Source organism: Brachyhypopomus gauderio, chromosome 15 (genome assembly GCF_052324685.1).
Source record: "Brachyhypopomus gauderio isolate BG-103 chromosome 15, BGAUD_0.2, whole genome shotgun sequence".
Taxonomy (NCBI): Eukaryota; Metazoa; Chordata; class Actinopteri; order Gymnotiformes; family Hypopomidae; genus Brachyhypopomus; species Brachyhypopomus gauderio.
Genome location: NC_135225.1, coordinates 23137878 through 23164489, shown reverse-complemented (window position 1 = coordinate 23164489; position 26612 = coordinate 23137878). Strand labels below are relative to the sequence as shown.

The 26612-nt window shown below is 40.7% G+C and overlaps 3 protein-coding genes across 6 annotated transcripts in view; 1 reads left to right on the top strand and 2 right to left on the bottom strand.

Moving 5' to 3' along the window:
- sirt1 (sirtuin 1) overlaps positions 1–15036 on the bottom strand; it is a 37924-nt gene extending 22888 nt beyond the window's left edge. For both annotated transcript variants that reach the window (XM_076973913.1, XM_076973914.1), the window contains exons 1-5: positions 14712–15036; positions 13958–14071; positions 13273–13511; positions 11485–11637; positions 10631–10778 (exon numbers count right to left, since the gene is read on the bottom strand). In XM_076973913.1, the coding sequence (XP_076830028.1) occupies positions 10631–10778; positions 11485–11637; positions 13273–13511; positions 13958–14071; positions 14712–15036 (979 nt within the window). The remainder of the gene's footprint in view (positions 1–10630; positions 10779–11484; positions 11638–13272; positions 13512–13957; positions 14072–14711) is intronic.
- dnajc12 (DnaJ (Hsp40) homolog, subfamily C, member 12) lies at positions 13915–18513 on the top strand. 3 transcript variants are annotated; one of them, XM_076973915.1, is made up of 6 exons: positions 13915–14029; positions 15771–15902; positions 16211–16289; positions 16468–16607; positions 16939–17086; positions 17234–18513. In XM_076973915.1, exons 2-6 carry the CDS (start codon positions 15825–15827, stop codon positions 17314–17316), a joined length of 528 nt encoding a protein of 175 aa, XP_076830030.1. In that variant the 5' UTR covers positions 13915–14029; positions 15771–15824; the 3' UTR covers positions 17317–18513. The 3 variants fall into 3 exon arrangements, with proteins under 3 accessions (XP_076830030.1, XP_076830032.1, XP_076830031.1); XM_076973917.1 differs by lacking the exon at positions 13915–14029 and adding an exon at positions 14068–14232; XM_076973916.1 differs by lacking the exon at positions 13915–14029 and adding an exon at positions 15066–15200.
- A 7448-nt stretch (positions 18514–25961) lies between these two features.
- Positions 25962–26612, bottom strand: part of LOC143476104 (uncharacterized) — a 52225-nt gene continuing 51574 nt past the window's right edge. Inside the window, exon 4 of the transcript XR_013121226.1 lies at positions 25962–26099. The gene's annotated coding sequence lies outside the window, so the exon portion shown is untranslated. The remainder of the gene's footprint in view (positions 26100–26612) is intronic.

Here is a 26612-nt window from a genome sequence, read left to right as displayed (position 1 = left end):
ACAGTAGTAACTGCTTTAATGTTTGATGCAAACTATATTTAAGCTTCATGCATGGGTTTGTGAGCATATCTTACATTTTGAAAGGAAATCATTGTCTTTTTTCAGCATTCTTCTCTGCGGAACCATTTAAGCCCAGTATGCTCCATTTAAGCCCACCTCATGTATCTCAATAGGGCTGGATGGAAAAGATCGTCTTTTTAGATTACTTTACAAATCTGTTCCTACCAGAATCTGCTCGGCTCTCAGATCTGACCTCACCTCGTCTTTTAATATTTGATGGCCATACCTTAACAGTGTCCCTCAGTCTTGCAGTGAAGGCAAAGGAAAATAATGTAGTAATGTAGGGAACTTCGTCTCCCCTCTCACCTGACACATGATCTGCAGCCTTTGGATAAAGCTGTGTTTGGAGAAGTGAAGAAACAGTGGCGAACAAAACTTCGTTGCCATGCAAGGGTCAGCATGGACCAAATTAAAGAGGAGGATTTTCGTCGAAAACTGAAAGATGTGCTGGATGCTGGCTTAAAGTATAAAAATATCATCAGCAGGTTTGAAAGTACAGGGATTTATCCATTAAACCCAAGGCGCGCACTCGAGGGGGTGAAGACAAACACCATTCGCAGCAGAACATAATTCCAACACAACTGAAGATCCTCCAACCATCTCACTGACCACACTTCCAGATGTGCCTCCAGCTATGCCATTACCTGTGCTTGCAGCATCAACAAACGAATCGACAATCGAATCAACAATCAATCCTCCACTTCTGATGACGGTGTGTGTTGAGTCAGCCTCTCAGATCATCCTAAGTGTTGAAATGATACCAGGCTCTAACATATTGAACATCGCCAACATCGAAGTGTCTAACCACCAGAGTCAGTCATCCTCTAACCCAGGCACGTCCTCAAATGCTTCTCCCACCTAGGGCTGTCGCAATAACCGCAATATTGTAATACCGCGATATTCACCTGCCAACCGCAGGGAATTCCAAGCAACCGTCACACCGCGATGTTCGTGTTTTCTTTTTTTCCACAAGGTTCTTCTTGTTTTACACGTAAGCCACTTCGCTGCGTGTGTGGTGGATGTTAATTACTATTTAAAAACTTTCGTATCCGTTGCTTCTGAGTGGCCTTTTTATGGAAACAATTGCGGCTACTCTGGTCGCAAAACCAAATGTGACCGCCAGTTTGGGAGCATTTCGGCTTTCAACCGAATGAAAAGAGAGAGCCGGACAATTTAGACGAGGCAATATGCAAAATCTGTGCGCGAAAGGTTGTTGTGAAACGGGGAAACTAAGAGAGCTCGCGCACATGCCGAGCTCGAGCTACCTGCACGAGCCCTAACGCAGATCCCATCGCCTGGTGGCGCGACAACCAGGTTAGATTTCCTCTGCTTTCTAAAGTGTCCCGCAAGTACATGTGTATTTGTGCAACGCCCACACCACCAGAGAGAGTTTTTAGTGCTGCCGGAAACATTGTTACCCCACTTAGATCCTCTCTGAAACCACATAAGGTGAACATGTTGGTTTCCTAGCACGTAACAAGGACATGATAACGCCGGACTAAACCTAGACTTTATTACTAAAGGAAGGGTTTCGTTTTCCTTCTTTTTTTTAAACGAATTCTGATCTCATGTGCTCAAGTTTTTTTGCCTTCTTTGCACAGCGCAGATCAATCGTAGGCTATAAGCTGGACTTTGTTTCCATGAAAGAGTAAAGGAGCGTTCTTATTGCACGTCATTAGCCTTACGTGCTCTGCATTTAACAATAAGGACTGTTTAATTTGTCCTACAACTGTGTCGGCTTTGTTATAAAAATATAATATTCTTAATAACAACTGCAATAAAAACGTGTTTATAATAGCACTTAAATCAGGATATGTTTGTGAAAACAACAAAAATGGCGATAATACCGCATATCGCGGTGTGGAGCCCTGTTAATTTACCGCAGTGGAAATTCTTACACCGCGACAGCCCTACTCCCACCTCAAACACTGGAATAAAGGAGTATTTTCTGAAACACATTATGCCAAAGGAAAAAGTTCCTGCAAACAAAAAAAAGAGAATCTCAAACTTAAAGTATGGAGAGTCTCTTACCTCAGAGCAGGCTTTAGAAAGATTAAATGAGGTTGAAAGAAATTGAACACACAAAAACAAGGAAAAGAAGAAAATAAAAGGAGCCAACCACAACAAGGAAGACGGTAAGACTTAAGCCTGGTTTATACTTGACGCATCGCGAGCTCGCGTGCTGTCGATTCGCAAGGTCGCGCACCTCTCGAATTTTGTAACTTTGCGCGCGCCGCGCCTCAGCGCAATGAACAAAGTCATGTTTGCTGCGTTCATACACCTTTAAAAGGTGGAATTAAAGCACTTGTACGTCACTTTAAAAGGTCCATTTCAATGTTTCCCAGAACGTTAAACTTAATTAAGTTAAATATTTATACATATACTCGAAATGATTCGAAATAATTCGCTTTTAATCACATTATTTAATGGTGGTTTATTTTCAAAACACCCAATCTTAACTTCTTCACATTCCCTCATGTTTCACCCTGGAATTACAAGAGGCTTGTATTTGTTAAAGTAATACAAGAGAACTGTTCAGTCAGACAGCTTGATGTGAAACGAAGTAATTACAATTTCAAGCATTTTCAAGTACTTTAGCCTACTTCCAGCACTTTCAAACATGGAACACAATGCAACATAAAAATTCATCAGGTAAATGTTCATTCCCCCGTTTTTGAGGGGTGTTTCTTTATACTACCACATATCGTTTCAGAGAACACTGCACGCAGAAAGTATAAACGCTTCCACCGTTCGGGCAGGGTCACGCGCTATGGTCACTCGCAAAAGTATAAACCAGGCTTTACGAGAACCCTGATATCAATTATGTGAAAGAGGCCAATACAAGTGATGCAGAAGACTTTGCAGTAGAATGCGACATGTACTACGCTGTGATGTTTACTAAGCCTGCGGCATACTATGTAGCACATGTCCTGAACGAGACCACTCCACCAGAAGGTGAGACTTCATCTGTTTCTTGACCGTGGCCCAAATAACACCTACCATCTCCCTTCAAGAGATAAGGTTGAAGATGTTGAACGGAAGCTCATTCTTTGCAGGGCAAACCTGGAGGGAGCTGGCCCATTCTAACTGAGCAAACACAATATTTTTTATTGAATTGCCTGAAATGGATCTAAATTAAACGATTCATTGTTCCATGTTGTGTACTACACTGTTTGTCATGGTAAATGTTATTTGTTCAGATAATCTTGTTCAAAAGGGATTTAAAAAAACATTTTCACTGTTATTGATTAAATATATTGCTGTTTACTTTAAAATAAATCATAAAACAAGTTTATTTAATCAATACATTATGTTATGGGCTTATTAGGAACATACATGGGCTTAAATGGTACTATGGTACCAATTAAGCGCATGCCAGACTTTTGACGTTTTCCCTAAAATGTACATCAACTAATTAATAAATATTCAAATGAGAGTTAAATCTTTAAATGATGTCACTTACAAATTATGTCAATATCTAGAAAAAATGGCAAAACTTAGATATTTGTGGGCTTAAAGGGTACACTTACCCTAATACTTAGATGGAGACATTTTTATAACAGTGGAATAAGGTACTCAACCACTCTACTGCAGTAATTATTTTCATAATCAATGCAGTTAACTCATCACGCATGGGGGGAAAAAAATGATGAATACCATGAAACAGATATAATTTCGAAAAATACAGTGACATAGAATTTTGGTCATACCACCCAGCACTAAGTAAAATGTTAATAAATATAAATCATAAATTATTCAAGTTAATATGAAACAGTTTGAAATATTCAAACCAAAGTTAAGTGTTTACATAGTCATCCACAATAACGCATGCAAAATTTGGTTTCAATTTGAAATGTCCTGTGGAGTAACCGAGTTACACCATTGCACCATTTCCATGATGAGACAAAGTTTATCCATTTATGGCCAATATTTCTACTTTTGTAGTTTTTTTGTATTATATTTGTATTATTGTTATTATTAATAATAAGATTATAAAAATTATTGTTATTAAAATAATATACCATAATATGCAACTTGAAATGTAGTCTCAAAAGAATTTTTAAATGATTTCTAAATGAAATCTGTTTTTAATTTCACATTTCTATAGGATAGTGCACATAAACAAGAAGTATGTAGGTGGAAACCTGTGCAAACAACAAACTCTCTCCTCTTCTAACAGATTCCTCTCACAAGTAAAGAAAATGTGGCTCACCACAAAGCGCGTGTTAATGCGGATCCTGCTGCAAGGGCAAATTACCTTGTTAAAATAAGGCAAAGATAGACTATATACACCCGCACATACACATGCTAGTGTTTCGTGAGAAAGTAAAATCCTAAAAGTAGTTTTATTAAGAGGTTTATAGTCAAAATGGGAGACGAATTAAGGACCTGGATATTCGACAGTTTCAGTCATCTTCTGTACTTTAGCTATCAAAGAAAGAGACAGGGAAAGATCACAAATATCCAGTCACAGATCTGCCCAGGGAAACACAGGTGCAGATGAGGGAAGAGTGGAAGCAGTATCAGATACAGTACAGAGAGAAGAGAAGAAGAAAAGGGTGCTTGCTGAAGTTTTGATCCTTACTCCATCACTGTATTCATGGCCTGGTGGTAGGGAACTGGTCTTGTGACAGGAGGGTCGTGGGTTCGATTCCCAGACCTAAGGCCATGACTGAGGTGCCCTTGAGCAAGGCACCTAACCCCAACTGCTCCCCAGACGCCGGGCTAGGGCTGCCCACCGCTCTGGGCATGTGTGCACCACAGCCCCCTAGTAATCACTAGTGTGTGTGTGTGTGTGTGTGTGTGTGTGTGTGTGTGTGTGTGTGTTCTGACTGCACAGATGGGTTAAAAGCGGAGGACAAATTTTGATTGGGGTGTAAAAAAAATCACAATTGACAAAATATGGCACATTTACATGTATTCAACAGCAGATGAGCAGCTTTTAATGGCCCTCCAGAGCCCATAGTGTATGTTGCTGATCACGACTATGTGCAGTTTAAAGAGACCACAGACATCCTTCTCTCATGTGAGGGTAGTGCAGAAAAGTACCAGCAAACATAGAGCAGGGCTGAAGAACAGGGATTTTGATTGTTTTTAATGCAATATGATTAATACGGTGAATTGTTGTATGAATTGTTCTTACTGTACTGAAATTTAACTGCAGTGGTTATAGCTTCATGGTGAAGAAACATGAGGGTGAGGAGAACATTGAAGGCTGCTGGATGGGTCCTCAGAAAATGTGCAGACCAGCTGGCTGGAGTCTTTACCAAGATCTTCAATGTATCCCTATCCCAGTCTTGCCATGTCTGAAATCAGCTACAATTGTACCGATCCCAAAACAGGCCAGCATCGGCGGTGTCACCCTGACACCAGTCATCATGAAGTGTTTTGAGAAACTGGTGAGGCACCACATCAGGTCTTGCCTCCCAGTTACCCTCGACCCACTTCAGTTTGCAGACAGAGCAAACAGATCAACAGAAGATGCCATAGCAACAGCGCTCCATGCCACCATCTCTCACCTGGAACTGCAGGGGCACCATGCCAGGCTGCTCTGGGTTGATTTTAGCTCTGCTTTCAACACCATACTCCCAGACAGACTTTGTCAAACTAATGTACATTGGTCTTACTTACACCATCTGCAGTTGGACAAGAAACTTCCTCTGAGACCGTGTACAGAGAGTTAGAGTTGGCTCACATCTCTCCACAGCTCTCAGCATTAACACCGGCTCTCCACAGGGCTGTGTGCTGAGCCCACTCCTCTACATTCTGTACACCTATGACTGTGTCAGCAGCCACTCACAATTAAGTTAGCTGATGACACCACCCTGATTGGACTGATCTCCGATGGCAATGAAACGGCATACAGGGAGGAGGTTCAAAGGCTAGTTAAGTGGTGCTCAACTTGGTCATTAACACCTCCAAGACTAAATATCTGATTGTAGACTTCAGAAGGAGGAAGTCCAACTTGCAGTCAATTTACATTAATGAACAGTATGTGGAGAGGGTGTCCAGCTTCAAGTTCCTCAGGGTGTATATGGATGTAGATCTCCAATGAGATTCTAACACCTCAGCCATAGTGAAGAAGGCCCAGCAGCCTCTCCATTTCCCAAAAACCCTTAAAACTGCTTAGAACTGCTGCCCTCTGGCAAACGTTACAGACACCTCAAACCAAGGACAAGCCTTTTGAGAGACCATATGCCTGCTAAACAAACTATACAGTTACTCAATACTAGGGGTGTCACGATTTCGATATTAATCGAAATTATGTCAATCACAATTTGACTGGATCCTCAAAGTCAAAAAGAGGATCGACGATCTCTCCCTCTAAGCTACGCAAGCACCCATGCTACGCAAAGTAAGCTAGGTTTATACTTGACGCGTCATGAGGGTCTGTGCGCCGAAAATGATGTAATCGCGGTGGCTCCGCCTGTGCGCGAGGGCCTCGTGCACTGGCGATTCGTGAGGTCATGCACCTCTTGAATTTTGTAACTTCGCACATGCCACACTTGGGTGCAATGAACCAAGTCATTGTACGTCACTTTCAAGGTCCATTTCAATAACTCCCAGCACATTAAAACTAATCAAGTTAAATATTTATACATATACTCAAAATGATTCGAAGTATCACATTATGTGATACTGTGATCCGCTTTATCACATTAATTAATTGTTGTTTATTTTCAAAACGCCCAATCTTAACGTCTTCACATTCTCTCATGTTTTGTCCTGGAATTACAAGAGGCTCGTATTTGTTAAAGTAATACAAGAGAACTGACAGCCATTTGTTGTATTTCAGTCCCACCAGGATTTTGCGGGCCTTTTTTGTGATTGTTGCGGGCTAAAATGTTTGATGTTGCGGGTGTTTTTAAAAAAATTGCGATGAAAGTTGCGGTGTGTTTATGCTTTTTTGTGAGTACATTGCAAGAGGGAGTAAATGTTGTATGGTTTCCTCTATTTAGTAGTCTGTTTTAATTATCCATTTACCTATTTATTCAGGGTTGCCAACTTTTCAAGATCGCTTGGAGTGAGATTTGAACCTGGAGGGGGTGGCGAACGTTAATTGTTGACGGGGGGTTAGCGAACGTAAGTTGTTACCGTGCGGCCTGTAAAATGGACAAATTAAGTATTATATCGAGATCGATCGCCAGTGATTGGTGCCAGAGCGAACATAAATAAACTAGATTTTTTTTTTTGGCGTGAGAAAACGGATGTGTGAAGACGGTCAAATGTGTCTCACGCTCAATGTGTGAGAGTTGGCAACAGTGATTTATTTATTTATGGGTATTATGCTTCTTATAAAACCCCTGGTTTTAACACTTCAGGCAATGATTTTATTTCTCTTACTCTATGTCAGGGATGTCAAAGTCAAATACACCGAGGGCCAAAAAACCAAATTTGCTACAAGCCGAGGGCCGGACTGGTTCAATGTTTATTAAAACATACTGAAATGTTTGCACATAGCCTATTAAACCAAGACCTAAGACAGTGTATATTATTTAATGCTTAAATAAATAAAGCAATATTTTCTTATGGATCTGTCAGTAATTTCAAGTGAAAACATTTTTCAACAAGCAAACATAAAAACAAACTTCCTTCACAGAAAACATGTCCTGTACATTAAATGAATAAAGTAATAAAGGTTTGAAAAGTGCTGGAATTTAGGCTAAAGTACTTGAAAATGCTTGAAATTGTAACGACTTCGTTTCACAACAAATATCTGTCTGACTGAACAGTTCTCTTGTATTACGTTAACAAATACGAGCCTCTTGTAATTCCAGGACGAAACATGAGAGAACGTGAAGACGTTAAGATTGGGCGTTTTGAAAATAAACAACCATTAAATAATGTGAATAAAAAAGTGAATTATTTCGAATCATTTCGACTATATGTATAAATATTTAACTTGATTAAGTTTAACTGGTGCGCGCAGTTACAAAATTTGAGAGGTGCACGACCTTGCGAATCGACAGCGCGCGACGCCCTCGCGCACGGGCGGAGCCACTGCGATTACGTCATTTTCGCCGCGCAGACCCTCGCCGCTTGTGTGCACTACAGTGACTTCGCGGGCTACCGTTGCATTGTGGGGAATGTAGTGTTTGTGCGTTCATCCAGGGGGCCATAGATAATCAATTCGCAGGCCGGATCGCGTGCCGGATTTTCGTCGCTCATGCTGCTTTCAGTCTGCTCCTCTTGAACGTATATACGGAAGTAAGGCAGGAGTTTGTCGACGTCACATCAAGACGACATCAGTGATTGGTCAAATTTGCGGGAAAGTTGCGGTGATTGCCTGAAGTTGCAACACCGCCCTGAATTCGCGGGGTTTGCTTGAATTTGCGTTGAAGTTGCAAATCGCAACATCGCGAATTTCTGGAGGGTCTGGTATTTGTAATTAATTGTAATTTCAAGCATTTTCAAGTAGCCTACTTTAGCCTAAATTCTAGCACTTTTCAAACCTGGAACACAATGCAACATTAAAATTAGTCAGGTATTCCTTCCCCTGAATCTGAATGTTGACTATTTTGTATTTAAATGTTTGGCTTATTGGAAAATGTTATCAGCTGTATTTGTTTTATTCTTGCTGCAGTGTACTACTTTCAAAAGGTCTAGGCCCTCCATACTCAAATAGCGGGCCGCTATCTATTTCTGGCCAGCGAGCTGTTTTGAAAAGTGTTTTTTTTTTTTTAGGAATCTTTTTTTCCCAATCGCGCTATCCGCTCTTATTTTGAAATCGCGCACCGCAATCTCAAGACGATGCCGGGGATTGCCTTTATGGCAACAACAAACAGGTAGCAGACGCCCAAATGCGTTCACCCCTCCCCGCCCGTCGACAGTTTACGTTCGCTACCCCCTCCCCAACCCTCCCGTAACCGGCCCCCTCAGTGATTGAAAAAATAAAATGTGGCCCGTCATCATTTCTATTTGAGTACCCCTGGTCTAGGCTATGTAAGATGGATTTGATAGATTAACACCAAATCTATATTGTGATACATTTACATAAAATAGATTTTATTATTTTTCTAATATAAATCTAATATTGCGCAAAAAAGTTACTATGAATATGATTTCAGCACTGTACTACACTGTAAAAATTTAATTTTAAATTATTTTTAACCAACTGACCCAAGGCATCAGGTAGAGTAAATGCTATAATGTATATTGCTATATCCTGTTTGCTGCTGTGAGACGTACAGGCAGAAGTTCAACCTGTAGGCACAGACATCCTATATTAGCTTTTGCACAGACATCTGTGTTCTCAACAGCAATTGCATTAAATAAAGCAATAAGAAGCCAACTTCAATAATAAGCTGACTACTGAATACAAAACAGCTTTGCTTATTCGAGGAAGAAGCATATAGAAGTTGGGCAGTCATGGCCTGCCGGTTAGGGAACTGGTCTTGTGCCCGGAGGGTCGTGGGTTCAATTCCCAGACCTGAGGCCATGACTGAGGTGCCCCTGAGCAAGGCCCTTAACCCTCATTTGCTCACTTGTATAAAAATGAGTTAAAAATGTAAGTCGCTCTGGATAAGGGCGTCTGCCAAATGCCGTAAATGTAAAAGTTGGGATTGATAACTGTACAATCAGACAAGGAATTATTTTATAGCCAATGACAGAATAAAGTACCATAATTTCCAGACTATAAGTCGCTACTATTTTCCCCAGGCTTTGAACCATGTGGCTTATAATGAGGGGCAACTTTTCTGTAGATTTTTCTTCACCCATCAGGGGTGGAGCAGAAAGTTTATCTGGTGGTAGGTCAAAGTTTTAAATCAAAGAAGAAAGTGCTCATTTTCATTTAGCCCAGGTACGACGGAGAATTTTTTTCAAACCAACATGTGTTATGCCAAATTCCGACTCCCCTGCAGTATCCAACTCGCCTCGTTTGCACACGAATAAAGAGGCTACAGATGTTATTTGGGAGTTTCAGTGATTATAACCTAGTTCATTGCGCACTCTAGTTTTCTCTAGGAATTCGTGACAACACTGGCTGAAAGCCAAATCTGTTGCACGTGAAATGCTACAGGCACTGTTCGGAAACTGATCAGTTCAGTTAAATGTATTCAGTTCAGTAGATATATGCGGCTTTTAGCTCGGTACAGCTTATACAACATTTTCTTTTTTTTTTTTTATACTTTGTAGGTGCGGCTTATATTGAGGTGCGCTCTACAGTTGAGAAAATACAGTAGATATATACTGCTCAAAAAAATAAGGGAACACTAAAATAACATCCTAGATCTCAATTAATAAAAATCTTTGAAATCAGTTGAAAATCTCTCATTTCTACCTGTTGCCTGTTCCATTTGCACAAGAGCAATTGAAATTGATTCACAATCAGTGTTGCTTCCTATCTGAACACGAAGTGTGGAAGACTTGGAGTTACATTGTGTTGTTTAAGTGTTCTTTATTTTTTTGAGCAGTGTATTTTATTAATCCCAAATGGATATTTAAGAACTGTAAAAACGCACATTTTGTATAGATATACGAGAAGACTGCTACTCACATCAGTGCCCGAAGTCATCTACTTTAGACTTAACTGAAGCCTTATTTTGTGTACAATATGAAATCAACATACCATGACACTGAATGATCTTTTGGACTCCTGCAACCTGCTCCAGTGTGTCAATATTCTGAGTGTAATTCCTTAGAAGTTTTTCCTTCTTATCCAGCATTGCGATGAATTTGTGACAAAGAGATGGCTGAAACTGCCCAGGGTAGATCTCCTACAATAAAATACAAATCTGAGTGTTGATTTTAATTCTTACTTCAGGACACCCCCCCACCACCACCACACACACAAATAGTTGGGTGGAGGTTGGGTAGTAATTGCAAATAGTCAATTACCACCAACCCCCTGTCACACAACAGCTGCAAACTAGGGACTGCAAAGCCAGTCTTCAGTGCTTCCTCTAAAAAACGTGTAGCCAATCACCATATCTTTTCAAGCTGTATCTCATTCAACATCAGGGGGTGGAGTAACATGCTCAGAGGATTCTGCATGTGATTCACTCTCTTCTGATGCGTTAGCTCACAGATGCCCTCAACATCACTTGTAATTGATGAGGAAGAGTGAGTGTGCCTTTCCTGAGAACATGGCCAATTTTGCTCTCTTGGGCTCCCAGCCACAGATAGCTGTGGCATCATCATGGATCAACTTCATGATCTCATGATAGGAGATATGTTTTTTCTATTGTGCCACTCAGGCACCCCACACAGGACTTGAGTGCTGAGGGGTAAATAAATACAGTGGACAATAAGCAGGAGATTAAACACACTGTACAGTGACAATCACACAGGATAAGGGACATAAACTACTTAGAACAACAATGTATGTTTTCGTTTGTGTGTCTTCAGAGGAAGCATGAGAATAGCTAGAGACTGCAGAGGTACAGTCTGTGCAGACCATTTTCTGTAAAGCATAATACAAACCTTTGCAAATTTGAAAAACGGTCTTGGGTCCCTTCGGAAATATTCTATATCAAACATTGCTTGAGGATCTGGAAGGTCTGGAAAGTCAATAGCAAGTCGAGCATAAATCCCATCTCTAGATCTGAAGTCAGGGATTCCACAAGAGACAGACACCTGGAGGAAAATACAGAAAGAGTGGTCTCAAATGTGTCTTGGCATAGGGAAAATAAGTCAGCAAGCTTCCTTCGTTGAACACTTAATAGGTGTGCATCAGGTTGCCTATAGATAGATAGACAGATACTTTATTGATCCCGAAAGGAAATTTTGCAGCCAGCAGCAGTGACACAGAACAAAGCCAATAAAGTATGAAAAATACAAAAACAAAAAGGTATACAATACAGTAGGGGTGACCTGCAATAGTTGCTGATTCGACTATAGTCGACTATACCCCCTAGTCGACTATGAACGTCATAGTCGAATGTACCATTCTAACTGCATGGGGGTGCCCAAGAATGTATTCATTATATATAGCCTTTTGTCAAATAAAATCATCCTAATTTCTGTTATTAAATATTTTTTAATGATGTTTGTGCATTAACAATAGGCATCTTCCTTACTACACATTAATAAATCACACCCTGCAGTTGCACAATCCAAACGAGCGGAGCTAAACACACTACAGAATACGCAACATCTGCCGAGATTATAATGGCTACTAAAAAACTTCAAAAGTATTTTGAAAAAGATAAAGATGAATCAAACAAAGTAAAGTGCAAGTTATGTCATCAACGTTTTTAATTTCGCACGACAACAACCAACATGGCATACCATTTAAAATGCGTAAGGCGAAAAAAAAAAAACAGTTCAGCCGTTTGTTTTTTGTTGTTGTTTGCTTTTAAACCCCATTACTTGAACCTTTCCTTATATTTTTTGCTGTTGTATGGCAATTTCTTTATATTTTGAGGCAGGCATATGCGCAATGCGCACTGACGGTTGATGTTCTCCAATGTTTCATAAAAAAAATAAGTAAATAAATAAAAGCTGAATAAAACCAACCTACCGTGTTTATTCATTTATCTGAGTGTTTTAGGTTTTTACTTTGAAGAGGAAAAAAGTCCTGAATGAGAACGGGATCCCGTTTAAGGTGCTCTAAATAAAATAAAAATAAAAAACCCGATTTGACTATTAGTCGACTAAAGGTAAAAGCTGACGAGTCAGATTCGACTATGAAAATCCTTAGTTGAATACACCCCTACAATACAGTATATAAAATATAAAAATATATATGTACAGTAAAGTGGCAAAACCCTACCCAAAAAGTTCTGTATATTTCCTCAACAATGAGGTCTTCTCCAAAATATCAAAGCTAAATGTGACATATGCTTGCATTGAAATTAGAATCTTTTAATGCATATTCTAACAAAAAAAAGTCACATTTGCTGTATTTAAAAAAACTGCAAAGGATATACTGCACATTGAAAAAAGAAAACACGCAATTTTCTGTCATTTCATTAACTGTAGATAATGCTTACTCCTGTAAATAAATTATTTTTAGCTTTAAAAGTAATCTATGAGTCATTACCAGCTGCAGATGACAATCAAAAAAATTACAGTAGCTATGCAGGTCACAAAAAAGTAGAATAAATTTAGTCAAATGTAGACAGTAGCCTACGAAGCTCAAAATAACCATCTGTATTTTGGAAAATGCAAACATGTCAGTTACCAATATTAAATGTATTTATTTATATGTCAGTCAGATTGAGGTAAACATGACAGACTAAACTGTAATAAATGACAATTGAAACATACCCCAGCACCAGTTAGGACAAGTATCTTTTTGCCATCATTAAGGAGTCTGACGACATCCTCCAGGGTATTAATATCCTTGCGTTTCTTTCTCTTCGGAGGCTCTGAGATGTTGATGATAATCTGCCATAGTGTCATGTCATCAAGATCAGGTGAAAGGGCAGTTTCTGGAAGCAGGTCTCTTAGAATAGTCCGAGGATCAGTCTCTCTCATTATGTGTTGCTGAATGAAGCGATAAGAACCTAACAAAAAGACAAATTAATTTGAAGTTTAAACTACAAGCTATATTGTCAGTTAGCATAACACCATACAACATTTTAAGTGTAGCATACCTTTCTTTATGTTGCTTTTAAGTATTTTACTTGATAAAAGTTGTTTAAATGAGATTATATGTTTTTCCTGTGAACTCAAAATAAGTTCTCAAGGGTACTTTTCTTCAAGAGACATATGTTTATCTAAAGGGTCTCTGTGCATGCATGTGAATGCCTGCATTCATGTGACATGATTTATATAAATATAAATGTATATACATATATATAGTATAAAGTAAAAATAAATTTCATCCATGATGTAAAGAAAACACGTTTGTTAGCTTGAGATCTCGAGAAAACAGTACAGAGATGAGCAACTCATGGTTTTTCTAGACTTCCATACAAAAGGTTTGTTCTCGTAAGTGGTCTACACATACCAAGCTGAGGCTGGGGAGTCCAGTCACTGGAACTGGCATGGGAGGAACAGTCATCGTCGTCATTACCGTCAGGTGAGTAAAACCCATTGGAGTGGACACCATCGTCCATTAATCCTGTCAATAAACCCGAATTTCAGATCTGACCTACCTTTACCTGCTTCTCCTTTCAAAATAAAAATACCAATTTCAATACTCATCCTTTCTTTAAACGATAGTTATCTAGCTATAAGAAACCAGGATTGCATGTCTTCTTCTGCATTACAACTAGCAAACAAGTACTGATTTTAAATGAGGTGTGGAAACATATGAAGCTCAACGCACCGCACATAGGAAAACAATGTAGAAAGCTAACCTAGCTAGCTGCAGTCAAGTTCAAGGCAGAGCGTAATATTTTCGGGTAAAGTAGTTAGCTAGTTAACCTAAGATAGCTATTAGCAGCGTGCTGACTTTTGCAGTAAAAAACATTCTAAATGTCTCAAATGAGATGCCCATTTAGCTCAGTATGGTTAGGCATTTCACAAACAAATTACTCTCAAAGTGCACAATGTCTTAACTACCAGGGTACGTACATTTTCCAGCTAGGTTTGCAGCTAGCTAATTCGCTCTTGAAGCCCATTTACACAAATGGATTAGTATGCTAGCTTGATTGTAAAGTGAAATAACCTAGCGTTCGCTAGTTACACATACAGTTCAGCGTCATTAAAACCCCACAAGAAAACAAAAACGTGTGTGTGATCTCTAACTAGACAACTACCTGAAAGCTCAGTTTCAGGTCCAGACACGGAAGTCTGCTCTGGTCTATAGGCATCTTCACTGGGCTCCCAAATCCCCGACACTTTGTTTTCTTCTTGAGCCAACGCCGTGGCCTGACTCACCGCCGTCTCCGCACCCTCGGCCCGCGTTAAAATCGCGGCCGCCCAAGTCTCACCCGACTCGGCTTTACATGTTCTTTGCTCTCCGCGAATAACATCCAGACCACGACTTTGATGAAGGCTACTCCGTGGTTTCTTAACGACCGGTTCTTCCATTCCATCACAGCCGGCTATGGTTCCGACCAATTTATTTTCCCCGTCCGCCATCTTCAGTTGCGTTATTAGGAGGTGTTTTCCTAATGTAATGGACACAAGGGCTGTAAAATCTTTCGAGCACAGCTGGGTAGATATTTAAACCGCCACCTAGCTGCTCTTCCTCATCTAGCTGCTCTTCCTCACCTCGTAATATGATATGACGTCAGGCATAACGGGTAATTGAAAGCCGTAAATTTATTTAACTGATGTGAATTTAAAATTTTGCTCGTATTCGCTAAACACACAAATATACATAAAATATATAATGTCTTGGATCACCTTTCGTCAGCCTCTTTATTAGAATACAATCTGAAAATACAGGAAATGTGTATTCAGTGAAACAATAACGAAAAAAACCCCGAAAAGCAAAGCTTCTGTATGATACAGTGGCAAATATTGAGCAATAGCAGGATATATAGGCCTATATAGGCATGAATGAATGAAGCATGATGAAGCACTTTGCTTGCAGATATGAAGGACATTAGTTTATACAAGTACCTTACTCTTGTAATGTATGTGTGTGTGTGTGTGTACACACTGTGTCAATACTTATTTACAGTTAGCGTACATTTCTGACTCGGCCTGGTTATAAGGGCTAGTACGCTGAATTAGGCTAAGACATTAAATTAAAAACATTCAGTACCGTTGTGTCTTGTATATTCGCGCATACATAACCACTGTCTACGTGTAGCTGACACTGGAGACCTGCATGGAGCGATAAGACCATTTTACGGTGCTGTGTTTAGACTATTGTAGATATTGGCGAACCAGGGTGAAAAGATCGCTAAGACCAGGCACGTATGGAGACGATACTAAATTGTAAACTGGAAGAGCTGGAAGATTATTACGGATTGCTTGGGTGCGACGAGCTGTCAACGGTAAGATTGTTGGCATACTGGTATGACACTCTTCAGTCTGTGATCAAACCTTTAGAAGATGGTAACCTATGTGGTGAGAGCACATATGATTTCTCACTAAACGATTTTCGACGCTGGTCATATAGGCTATGGCTTAAATGAAGGCTATTTGAATAAAAATGCTATATCATTTCGTCCTTTTTTCACATGTAGGCCTATAGCCTATAGTTTTTTTTTAAAGTCCGTTAGGGCAGTTGTGATTTGCAAGCAGCCTCCGTGATCGCTTTTCTTTTTTGCTTGTATGCTTTATTTCTGTTTGGATGTATCAGACTGAACAAATTGTAAGCGAATTTAAAGTGAGGGCCCTTGCTTGCCATCCAGACAAACACCCACAAAACCTTAAAGCAGGTAAGTGCAATCAAATGAAAAACCGACACACGTGCTTTATGAAGAAATAGTTTAAAGTATTAAAGAGTGCATGTACGCCTACTCTTCAGCTGTTGGATTTTTGTTTCAAAAAAGTATAATTATTTATGGGGTATTATGTGGGTAGCTTAATTGTATTTGGTCTTTTTTTTCTTTACAGTGGAAGAGTTTCAAAAATTGCAAGAGGCAAAGGAGGTTCTTACAAATGAAACGAAAAGAAAAAAATATGATTTCTGGTTGAGGAGTAGGATCACTATGCCATTCAGCAAATGGCAGGCCCTGAGCGACTCAGTTAAAACTGTGAGTGCCATTTTCTGACATGACATTGATTCTCCTTTTTATACACAAAATTAACTACATTTAATTTGATTAAAAATAATAATTTTGAATGTAACTGGCCAATTATTGATTATATAAGTGCTTATATGTGATGTAATGAAATTTTAAGTGTTTATGCACAAATTTATAGTTTAAAGCATAGACAATGAAATTAAAAAAAATCAAGCACATTTACACAAACATGTTTAACCAAACGAGCACTAATACATTTGCTAATAAAAATGTGCTACTTGAAGATTAGCCATATTTTTTCACTGCATTGACCTGTTAACAACTAGCCTCAATATTTCAGTCAATGCATTGGGCTGTTAGGGCCAAAAAGAAGCCAATGCTAGAAGCAACAAAAGATACAACTGCAAACAGCACTGAAAACGAAACTAGTGAGGCAGAAAGTCAGTGGCCAGTGGAGGTGATGTCATCTGATGAGAAACTTTCTTCAGGTAAGAAAACTGGGATTGAACATCCATTTTCTTTGGAAACCTTGTGGATTATTCTAGCACTTACACTGAGGAAAAACAATTAGCAGTTTGGTATAAAATGTCTTGTGTGCTTTTTTCTGATGTTATGCTCATGTTTATTTCTCTCAGGTAACAATGGGCATCACCAATTTCTTTGGACAGCTGACAATCCTTCTAGCCTCCTGCAAAAGTTTAGAAATTATGAAATATGATACATTTAATTGACACTTTTACTATTTGCTCTCTTGCTGAAAGCTGAGATTTTGTTTAAGAAAAAACAAGTTTGTGTATCCAGTTCATTAGGGTGTTTCTTATTTGGGGTTAAAATTTATTTTTTTTTCCAGTGGGCCACCCACTGAAATGGTTCATTTTGGTGAGAAAATAAATGTGTAAAAATTTCAAGGGGAAAAAAACATTTTTACTGGGCGCTACCAGTCATTGAAATTTAAGGCATATTTTACTATGCGCTCTTAGTCATTAACATAGGAAAAAATCATAAAACCGATGGAGACTGGTGATAATGACTCATTTACTTGGTACACATTTATTTACTTATTACATGCATTAAAAACATCCATTTTCTGTCATTGCATTTCTACTTATTTATTAAAAGACGTTGCGTTGACATGGGCAATATCGAATAGTTCTTCTAACCCTTCATTCCATTGGTCTTCCTTTTGTTTCAAATAATCTGAACGCTTAGCTTTATTCTCTTTATTTTTCTTCAACTTTTCCCATTCCTTGTAAATGTTTTCGATTTTAGGGACAACGTGCTTCTTTAATTGCACTGGTATTCGGGCCTTTGACCAAACTTCAAAAACATCATTTGCTGTGGAATGTAATGCTTCCCTAATGCTTTGCTTGGCAATCTGCTTATAATGGAAGAAAAGGGCCAACACTTCCCTTTTTGAAGGAAGCATAACACTGTCTAAAGAGGACATCTGTCCAATAAGCCATATCTCAGTTTTCTTTCTGGTAGCTATCGTTGCACTGGCTGATGAAGCCATCATTGTACAGTAGTTACACTAGTTTAACCTGCAAAAGGAACAATTAAGCATTATAGACACAATTCTGCATACTAAAAGTAAAAAAATTACTAGTTAAAAGAGGTTTGTATGCTAAGCACCAACCACTTTTGTTGCATAACATCATATGCAACATAAGCATTTTTAGGGTACATTTGCGCAATACTGTAGGGTCGGTAGCGACCCCTAAAAATCATTCTAAAAAAAAAAAAAAGGTATTACTTTTTTATGATAATGAACCAAATGGCAGGGTGGCCCATGCAAAAATCGAATCTTCAAAAATAAGAAACACCCTACAGTTCATGTTGTGAACATTTTTGGGTCATAAATTGTGGATTTGTCCAGTTTTTGTGTCATGTATTAAAAATATCCTCCTTTTGGGAATTTGACTCTATATAGCTTACTATAGAACGTAAGGCTGGTGAAATAGTATAGATCGTAATTTACACTGGTTTAAATAAAAACACTTGTTATTCCAAAGACGCGGCACTATCAAGATAATTAGAACTGTGGCAAAACTACAAATCTATCTACAAATGTATTGTGCTAATAGCTAATATCTTCGATATCAGTGGCGTGCACAGACATTTTGGGGGGCAAGTGCTCGGGGGGGATGGGAGGGTGAAGGGCTCTTTTTTTTTTTGCGCACGTGGAGAACTTAATTATTAAAAAAATTACAAGCACACGTTGAATGAAATTTGACATTTTATTTGTAACATTCTCTAAACGTGAGTTTTCAATGGAGAAAAGTCACGCAGCCAACTGATAAAATTCATATCCAATATTAACTATATAGAGTCATGTCCTTCAGTTAACTTCTGTTTACCCTCCACTGTCTGCAGGCCTTGTTGCATATATTTTGCAATTAGTAAATCAATATAGGCCTACAATTAATACAGTAAAAAGACCAAAAAGTAGGAGAAGGAGTTATAGGCTACTGAGTGTTATTACATGAATGCAGATGTGCATTTTTCACAGGTAATGGGGAACTTCCCATTTCTTCTTTCACAAACGATTGTGTTAATTTATGTTGCCTAACAAAACCTATACAACAGAAGATGTTCAGCTTAATACATAGATTTGCAAACTCTACCTTAATTATTTGTATTGGTTTGGTGCTGTATGAGACATTTTACTGCACAAGAAAATGATTTCATGTTGGGCTTAGAGGGCAAACGGTAGATTTTACTTGATGTGTGACCTGGCTGGTGGGGACGGGAGAAGAAGTCTATCTGTGACCGTGCGTGCTGTGCTGAAGACGCTTCCTTCACCTCGCTGAACTGAACTGCTGCTGCAGCGCATCTGTTGTTAAAGGAAGAGAGAGGTTGGGTGTGTGCGAGGTCGTGGCTCATTTCAGGGCATTGTTTTTAATCGCTCACGTTTTCAAAAGATCATTTCAACCGACCTCAGTAAAATGATAAAAAAAAAACGAAGTTTCAAAAGGGCACTTTCGTTGATAAAGGGCAGAGTTGGTGGTGCTTTAGCACCACCTGATGTCTATGTGTGCACGCCACTGTTCGATATTACCGAATATTACCCCAAAACTTTGTTTGAACGAGTTAACATAAACTCTGATTGACGTTCTATTTTTGCACAAACATTCTATTTTTTTCGAAGTATGTATGGTTCAAGATGCAGCCAATGGCTGTGTTAAACCTCTGTAGAAGGGATATGATAGTTAGCAACCTTTAGTGTACCATTAATATGCGCCGTGGAAGTGAACACAGTAGCAGATTTATTCTTTCAAAAGGCTACGACACATATTATGTTCAATAACTGTATATTACACAGTGCGTGAGACTGGTTAAGTTCTTATGATCGGTGTTTTGCTTGATGGCATGCTTCACAGAATCTGCAACAAAACAACCGGTTTTCTACGCACGTCCTTCCTGCGGTCGCTGTAAACTCATTGGTCAGAAAAGTGGATATTTGTCTGTGTCAGTCATTTAGTCCTGTTTTCTGAGGACACAGGTTAAATTCAGCTAACACACGATCAAATCCGCACCAAGGAGTGAAAGGTATCAGGATGGCAAGCAAATTACTACTCCGTGTATACAGATTGACTTTGACAGCAAGAAAAAACGTAATGCTGACAACATCTCAGCATGCGATCACTAGTGGGGGAGGTAAGACAAAATTAATAAATTCAACAATTTTTGAAATGTAATGATTTTTATGGTGTGTACATACAATAATTAAAATGAAACTACTGATGAGGAAATCAGTGGCGTGCTAAAGCACCACCAACTCTGCCCTTTATCAATGAAAGTGCCCTTTTGAAACTTTGGGGTTTTTTTTTATTTTTTATTAGGGTTCACACACGTAGTGTGGGAAACCTATTGTAATTGCTGGTATTTTTCTTATTCTTTGTCCCATTTTTTGACCTAAAACGCATTGTGCAGCCTAGACCGTAATGCCTAGAAACCCCAAACTTGGCAAAAAGGTTCAGTTAACTCCAAGGACCAGATTCCCATACAGGGACCCAAATTGGCCTGATGGTGGCGCTATAGCAGACCACATTGACTTTTTGTCCATATCTCCTACACCGTAGGTCCTAGAACCAAAATTCCAGTTCCTATACATTCCTTGACTAAATTCAATAGGACAATTAATATACAACCATTAAGCTCCGCCCACTTAGATTTCGAGTTAATTTGCATAATGTGCAAAATCACACACATCTTTGAGCGCGAACTAGTCCCTGGATTTTTCACATACATGCACATATGTGGTATCAAAACGTTCAGAAGAGTCTGAACTTTAAAATGTATCCAACAAAAATGCTAATTTCTTCACTACCTAGTCAGTATAAGCCAATCAAATGAGGGGGCGTAAATTCAATAGTAAATTTTGCACATATGGAGCTCTAACTTAAGAAAACTTGCATGTAATGAGATGGCACTTCACAGACAGCTTCCCTGTGAGGGTCTGGGGCAGGCCCGTCGCGATGGGGCCTGGGGCCAAGCTGGCCTGGGGCCCCCAGACAACAACAGGTTAAGAATTAAATGCAGCGACAAACTGTGTGAGCCCCCCTTTACATTCTCAAAGTCATGAGCAATGACACTGTTCTCAGAATCCCCCTCAAGGGGGCCCCTCCCACCAGCTGCTGAAGGCAGGCAGACACTGTCCTGGCAGACAGCCAAGTTTTAGACGCCGGCAAATATGAAACTTAACCATGAAGCGAATTTATCCATCAGGAAGCCAAAAGAGAAAACAAAAGAAGGAAGAGGAACACAAAAAAACTAGTGGTGGGCCGTTAACGGCGTTCGTTAATTTGATACTCTTATCGGGCGATATAAAAATTATCGCCATTAATCTATCTACTAAATGGGTAAGCAAACTATGATGACTTTCAACTTGACAGTTTAGCTCGGCTATATTCCTAACCAAATTGCACAGTAGGGGCAAGAACGAGTTTTCAAACCTGTGAATTAAAAATCGTACGTGTGTTTACATGGATGCAGCCACGAAGTCGCTAGGTTTGCTTCATGGAAAATTCATTTTTAGGAATGTAAAGTGTTACCGGAGCGGAGCTCGGAGCGGTCGTTTTCTGCATGGTCCTAGCGCTAGATTCGTCGCTATTTAAATATTTCTTTTTAACCGTTAAAACTGCAGAGGACCAAACCGGCTTTTGAAAAAGTCCTCCCCAAATTATGTCCGTGAGGTTAAATGTACTAAATGTTGGCTTACATTTCAAATATCATGTTTAGCTGAATAAACATGTTATCAACCCCTTTTAATGTACAGTATGTAGGCTTACAAATTCATGTTTAACTGTATAAACCGTTGAACACGAGTAGCCTACATTTTATTGAGCATGTTTTTTTTCTTCAAGTATCAAAGGAGAACAGCTTCCTCAAGCAGTCATTGATGCATTTTGGAAACGAGATGAGCCCCTGGTCTAATGCACCCTCTGTATTAAGAAACCCTATCTCAAAAGCTGACTTTTAGTTATTACTTGGGTAGCACACATATGAGCCATTTTAATATAGATTAATCTAGATTAATTTCAAGATTTCAGTGAGATTAATCTAGATTTAAAAAATTAATCTATGCCCACCCCTAAAAAAAACACAAGACAGTGGTAAGTGATGATTTACACTGGATAAATTAGGCCTACCTGTACAAATGGTGTAATTTAGCAGCGGGTAGGCTAAAAACAATATATACGTCCCGGGTAATCTCATACTTAAATCTGCTATGTTCAGCTACAAGTAGTAAATTTGTAAAGTAGTTAGTTTGAGGTGTATATGCTGTGGTTCTTGAAGGTGGACCGCGGCCAGATATGTTTTTTTTTTTTTGGCCGGAAGGGGGTTTGGGCATGAGATTTCTGGTGTGGAGGTTGGGGGGGCCCCGGTTGGTGTCTTTGCTTGGGCACTGGCCGCACCGTAAGTACGTTCCCCCCGCGCACCGTAGTGCCCTCATTAGCTGGGCTCATACGTCAGTGGGGACGGGGCACCCAGGGGTGTCAAAAACGGCTCAGTTGTTGGGGGCTCGCTACTGGTGGCCGGGGCTGCACCGGGACGTACTGCAGCAGGTGGCATCCTGCGCGGTGTGTGCGCGGTGCAAGGTGCCACACACTCCTCCTGCGGGTAAGCTCCTCCCTCTCCCTGCACTCAAGCAACCATGGACGCACATCGCTTTGGACTTCGTCACGGACCTCCCCCCGTCCGAGGAGAACACGGTCATCATGGTGGTAATAGACCGGTTCTCGAAGATGGTTCGCTTCCTTCCCCTGCGGGGCCTGCCCACCGCTTGGGAGACTGCGGATCTCTTGTTTCGGCACATATTCCGGCAGTTCGGTCTGCCTGAGGATATCGTGTCAGACAGGGGACCGCAGTTCACCTCGCGTGTGTGGCGGGAGTTCCTATCCAAGCTCAACATCACGGTTAGCCTAACCTCTGGTTACCATCCGCAGGCTAACGGACAGGTGGAGCAAGCGAACCAGGAGGTGGGAAAGTTCCTGCGCGCGTACTGCAGCGAGCACGCGGACACATGGTGCGCCCTTCTGCCCTGGGCCGAGTACGCACAGAACTCCCTCACACATTCCAGCACGGGGATGACACCGTTCGAGTGCGTGCTCGGTCGCCAGCCGCCGCTCTATCCTTGGAACGCCGCGTCCTCAGACCAGCCCATCGTCGAGGAGTGGTGCAAGAGGAGCGAGCGGGTGTGGGAGGACACCCATCAGCGGCTGAGAGGGGCGATCCGGCGATTCAAGCGGAAAGCCGACCGTCGGAGGGGAGAGACCCCATCCATCTTATCAGGTAGGGGATATGGTGTGGGTCTCCACCGAAGATGGACGCCTGGGCAGGAGAGGTAAACTGGGGGAGAGATATGCCGGCCCGTACGTCATCTTGAGGCGGCTTAACCCAGTTACTTATCGCATCAGTCTGCCCGAAGACAGACGTGTGTCGCGTGCATTTCATGTGTCCGCTCTCAAGCCATACAGAGCAGGTGCATTGGAGGAGGCCTCGACGTCACGGCCGCCCTCGCCGCTGCAGTTGTCGGACGGACCCGCGTACCTCGTGGAGAGGTTACTGGACTCGAGGCGCAGAAAAGGTGGCTTACAGTACCTGGTGGACTGGGTCGGATACGGACCGGAGGAGCGCTCCTGGATACCGGCCTCTCAAGTGGTAGGCCCCTCCCTTATCGCCGACTTCCACAGGGAACATCCAGACCAGCCAGCTCCGCGGCGACGGGGAAGACCGCGTGGGAGTCGACGGGAGGGGTCCTTGGGGGAGGGCTCTGTCACGGTGAGGGGGCCGGGTCGCCACCAGAAGGCGCGCAACCCGGCCAGCAGCCGATCCCAGCACACACCCCCGCGCACGCAGCCACTCCCACAGTCGCAATCACCAATCAATCAATCAATCAAATTTTATTTATATAGCACTTTTTACAACAGTTGTTGTCACAAAGCAGCTTTACAAGTGCCGAGTCCTAGCCCCCAGTGAGCAAGCCAAGGGTGACAGTGGCAAGGAAAAACTCCCTAGTTTTTTTTTGCATGAGGAAGAAACCTTGAGAGGAACCAAGACTCAGGGGGGGAACCCATCCTCCTCTGGCCGACACCGGTCACCATGACAACAACAACAACAATTTAGACAGAAAGAAGAGAAAGAAAAGGAAAAATATGTAATAATGTCCATCATGATGTATGCATCCGGTTAGGCAGGAGGTGGCTGGCTCAGGATGGATCGCTGGTCTCCTCATCTCATTATTCCTCAAGCAGGCGGGCAGCCATGTGGAGAAATGAAACAGGGAAAATTAGCTACGTATGAGGACATATACAGGTAAAATTATAAACATTTCCAGAGTGTGGCAGCAACTCCTGCATTTAGTTTAATTATTACAGCCTAGCTAAAAAGGCAGAACCAGAAGGTAACATAGGCTTGGGGGCATTCTGAGACAATGGCATCCGTCCACTGCACTGTCAACAAACTTGAGTGACCACGAGCAGTGACAGGATGACAGCACCAGCGCCCCAGTCTACCATAAAACCCTTCGTCTATGAACCCCTGGATCTGTACTTTTATCTAAGGGGGGATATTAATTATCAAACGCTAAACTAAATAAGTGGGTTTTCAACCTAGACTTAAAGATTGTGACTGTGTCGGAGTCCCGGACGCATTTAGGAAGATTATTCCAAAGCTGGGGGGCCTTACAAGAAAAGGCTCTTCCCCCTGCTGTTACCTTATTAATTTTTGGAACTAATAAAAGACCAGCACCCTGTGATCTTAGTGGGCGTGGGGGTTCGTAATAGGAAATAAGTTCCTGAAGGTACTCAGGAGCAAGCTCGTGCAATGCTTTATAAGTTAATAAAAGAATTTTAAAGTCAATACGGAATTTAACTGGGAGCCAATGCAGGGCTGATAGGACTGGACTGATATGCTGAAATTTTCTAGTTCTGGTCAGAACCCTGGCTGCAGCATTTTGAACTATTTGAAGTTTATTTAGATTCCTATTTGAACATCCTGACAGTAGTGCATTGCAGTAGTCTAATCTAGAGCTAACAAAGGCGTGCACCAATTTTTCCGCATCATCCTGTGATAATGCATTTCTTAATTTAGCAATGTTACGGAGATGTAGAAAAGCTATCCTAGTAGTATTATCTATGTATTTATCAAATGATAGGTCAGAGTCGAGTATGACGCCTAGGTTTTTGGCTACTGTTCCAGGTGTAATGGGGTAGCCTGCGAGATTAAGCATTAGATCTGGAATTTTCTGTTTTGAGGCCTTAGGGCCCAGAAGGAGAACTTCTGTTTTGTCCTCATTAAGTTGGAGGAAGTTTAGAGACATCCAGCATTTAATATCTTTTACACAGGCCTCAATTTTTCTTAAACTGAGTTTGTCATCATACTGAGCCATCATACTGAGCACCTGTTTCTTGTTTACTTTGCACTTCTTAAGCCCGCAGGTCGTCTGGTCCAGTGCTGCACATTGCCACTACGAGCGTTACTGATCCAAGAGATCCTATACACATATTGTGTGTGCTAAGAGCATTACTTGGGCATCACTGTGTTGTGTTTGCGCTACGAGCATTACTTCTGCATCCCTGTATGCGCTACGAGTTTTACTTGAGCTGCCGTTTAAAAGCCATGGAGAATAAACGTCCCTCTGTCTCACCCACGCCTCCGGTTGCCTCTGTTCCAACGCCTTCTGCGTCACAATATTCTATCCTCTCATGGTCCACCTAACCCCAATAACTGTCATCACTTTATTATACAGAATTGTTATTATTTGATCTATTATTTGATATTAAAACAAAGTTGTCCTCCAAAGATGGGGGGGTGGAGGTGGGCCCAAAAAAAAATAAAATAAAATAAAAAAAACCTACCTATTGCTTCCTCATCATCTGTTTCCTTCACCATGTCCATATAGGTCTGTTACAATCACCACTCTCTCCTCAATGGGAATACTTTCACTTCATCTAGATCCTTCCAAAACTTCTCTTTTTCCTCTTCCTCACATCCAACCTGTGGAGCATAACCACTGGCAACATTCAATGTCAGACCTTCTACTTCTATCTTCAGACACATCACCCTATTTACACTTGTTTCACCTCTACTACGTTCTTTGCTAACTCCTCTTTCAAGACTAGTATGTGCACACAAATCAAGGCACCAGTATGAGTAATACTATTTCACTACTTAACTTGATAAACAGCTATGTTTTCTGGTTATGTATACAAACATTTGTATGACTTTTAAAAGTTTGAAAGTTGAAAGTTGACTTTTGAAAGTTGTTCCACTTTAAGCAATCACAAACTCCAATAAAAGCCTGGTCAGAAATGGATGGGTTTACTTTAGAAACTGAATAATGGGGCAAGAACTCTACAGCTGCAAGCCCTGTAAAAATGTCAAAAAGTCAAAACCATACACAGCTGCCAAAATCAGGCCCAATTCTGACCAACATGCCTCGTATCTTCCTGGATGTCAAACAAAACTGTCTGATATTTGGGGTTATTGTGATTTCAGAATTGTTTTGCC